We start from the raw sequence: 2,427 nt of genomic DNA, 5'->3' as shown, positions 1-2,427 counted from the left end.
GTGGAAAAAGACCTGATTGGGATTATAAGTTAGGAAATAAAACCCTATACACATCAGAAAGAGAGAAAGACCTAGGTGTGATTATCAATAACAGACTATCTCCGGCTGACCACATCAGCGAGAAGGTACGAAACATGTATACACTGCTTGCAAATATGAGAATAGCATTCACATACATAAATGAAGACATGCTAAGAAGGATAATAACATCATTCATTAGACCAACCCTGGAATATGCATCAGTAGTCTGGAGTCCTCATCTCAAAAAGCATATAGACAAGATTGAAAAAGTTCAAAGGGCCGCTACAAGATGGATACCAAGCTTAAGGGACCTAAGCTACGAAGAAAGACTAAATAAACTGAATCTACCAACACTACAGGAGAGAAGGAAAAGAGGTGACATGATAATGCTATATAAGTGCATATCAGGAAAGGAGAAAATAGACATAAATGATTACTTAACATATGGAGGAGCATCAGCAAGAGGACACTGCAAAAAACTGCATATGAAGAAAGGTGATAAAGACGTAAGGAAATTCAGTTTCCCAAACAGAGCAATTGATCAATGGAATGCACTACCGAATGAAATAGTGTGTGCCAAAACAATTCACAAATTTAAGGATATGTACGATAAATATGGTCTAAGACACGGGACAATACGAGCTTGACTCATTCCTGTAAAAATACAATTAGGTAAGAACAATTAGGTAAGGTAAGAACACACACACACACTTCCATGCATACATACAGACACACTTTCATGCAAACGTACATATATATATAATAATTTTAATTTTATTTTTTATTTTTTTTTTATTTTTTCTTGGTTTTATATTTTTTATACCTTATATTATAAAGAAAAACTAATCTAAAGACCCTAAAACTAATCACCTAACAGACAAATCGCTAACCTATACTAAATCCTACAGAGATAAATAGCTAGACCTACACTAATGGTAAAAATACCTCGACTAACAGAACACCATCGACTGCAGGTATGAATGAACGGAGTTTAGTTGACCGAGTTTAGTTGACCGACTTTTATGTCGAAAATTAAATAATCCGCCCTCTAGCGGCGTAGACCGCATAAAACAACTTACAAGAGATCGTACATAAAAACTAAAGACATGCAAAGTTCTCCTATTTTACCTTAGTTGAAGCACAAATTTCTTACCTAATAAAATGCAAACTGTAGCAAGCACTACAAACTAAATATCGTCACAAAAAATGAGAGACTTTATATTCATGTGACGTGCCGTAACATTCCGGCCCCTTAAATGAGACTCCTCTCATTTACAAAGCTACTACTACAAAGAACATCTCAAGCACTTACATAAATTTTCATTAAGGCGACAGAGCACAAGTAATACTACAAAGTATGCTAAACTATGATGGTACACTTAAGTTGAGGTAGTGACAGAGTACAAGTTAATACTTAAAGTGACTAGATTTACTGAAGCCAAAAGCGGGACATTGTCACCCACATACAGTATATATATATATATATACGGCGCTGCACCTCACCTGAGGCTGCCAACTCTAATGTGTTAGACAAACTCCGAACATACCGTATGGTACGGTGAGTGGCCGACCAAAGTTGTCAATAACAGGTTCTATAATAACAATTCGATATTTCATTTGGTTTAGATTATGCATAACTTTACTAATTCATCGCAGTTTCATAAAAGGTCATCTTATATCTAATGTAACAGTAATTTTCTAAAAGCGGGACACATAATATAATTTGCTAAAAAAGCGGGACATTTTATTCGCAATTAAATAAGCGGGACAGACGTAAAAAAAAGCAAGACTGTCCCGCCTAAAAACGGAGCTCTGGTCACCTTATTAATACTACAAATGCACAGTCAGGAGGCATTATTATGGCCTGAGTCCTGACTGCTCAAGGCTCAACTAACGTACTGTGTTGCTGCCCTCTAACAAACACAACTTTGTCACTGGCCTTACAAACTTATTGTAGGCTGTGCGCACTTCTACACTGCGCACCAAGCCGTCTCTGCCAGTGAACACCTGTGTAACTCTCCCCAGAGGCCAGCATTGCCTTGGGGTACCCCCTTCCATCACTAGAACCAAGTCCCCCCTCTGGAAATTTCTTTGGGGCTCCAGCCACTTCTGACGCAACTGTACTAATGGAAGGTACTCTTTAAGCCATCGTTTCCAGAAATGATCAGCTATAAACTGAACATGTCTCCATCTTTTACCATACAAATCCTGCTTGCACGTTTTACCCAGTGGAGCAGCATGACCTGGACGGAGCAAGAGCAAGTGATTTGGGGTCAATGCCTCTAGATCTTTGGGATCATCTGACACAGGTGTTAAAGACCTACTGCTGACAATTCCTTCTACCTCGCAGAATACAGTGTCTAACCGCTCATCGTCAAGAACCTGTTTCCTTAGGATGACAGTCAT

The 2,427-nt window shown here is 38.4% G+C and overlaps 1 protein-coding gene across 1 annotated transcript; it reads right to left on the bottom strand.

The window, feature by feature from the left end:
• Positions 1-1,911: 1,911 nt before the first annotated feature.
• Positions 1,912-2,427, bottom strand: LOC145392135 (uncharacterized). Its single transcript, XM_080266587.1, has one exon. It carries the CDS (start codon positions 2,425-2,427, stop codon positions 1,912-1,914), a length of 516 nt encoding a protein of 171 aa, XP_080122713.1.

The sequence above is a fragment of the Coenobita brevimanus genome, chromosome 21, assembly GCF_032717465.1.
Source record: "Coenobita brevimanus isolate Jiangsu-jjx chromosome 21, ASM3271746v2, whole genome shotgun sequence".
In the NCBI taxonomy this organism is placed as follows: Eukaryota; Metazoa; Arthropoda; class Malacostraca; order Decapoda; family Coenobitidae; genus Coenobita; species Coenobita brevimanus.
The sequence above is the reverse complement of the archived record's forward strand: the minus strand, read 5'-3'. Positions and strand labels throughout refer to the sequence as shown.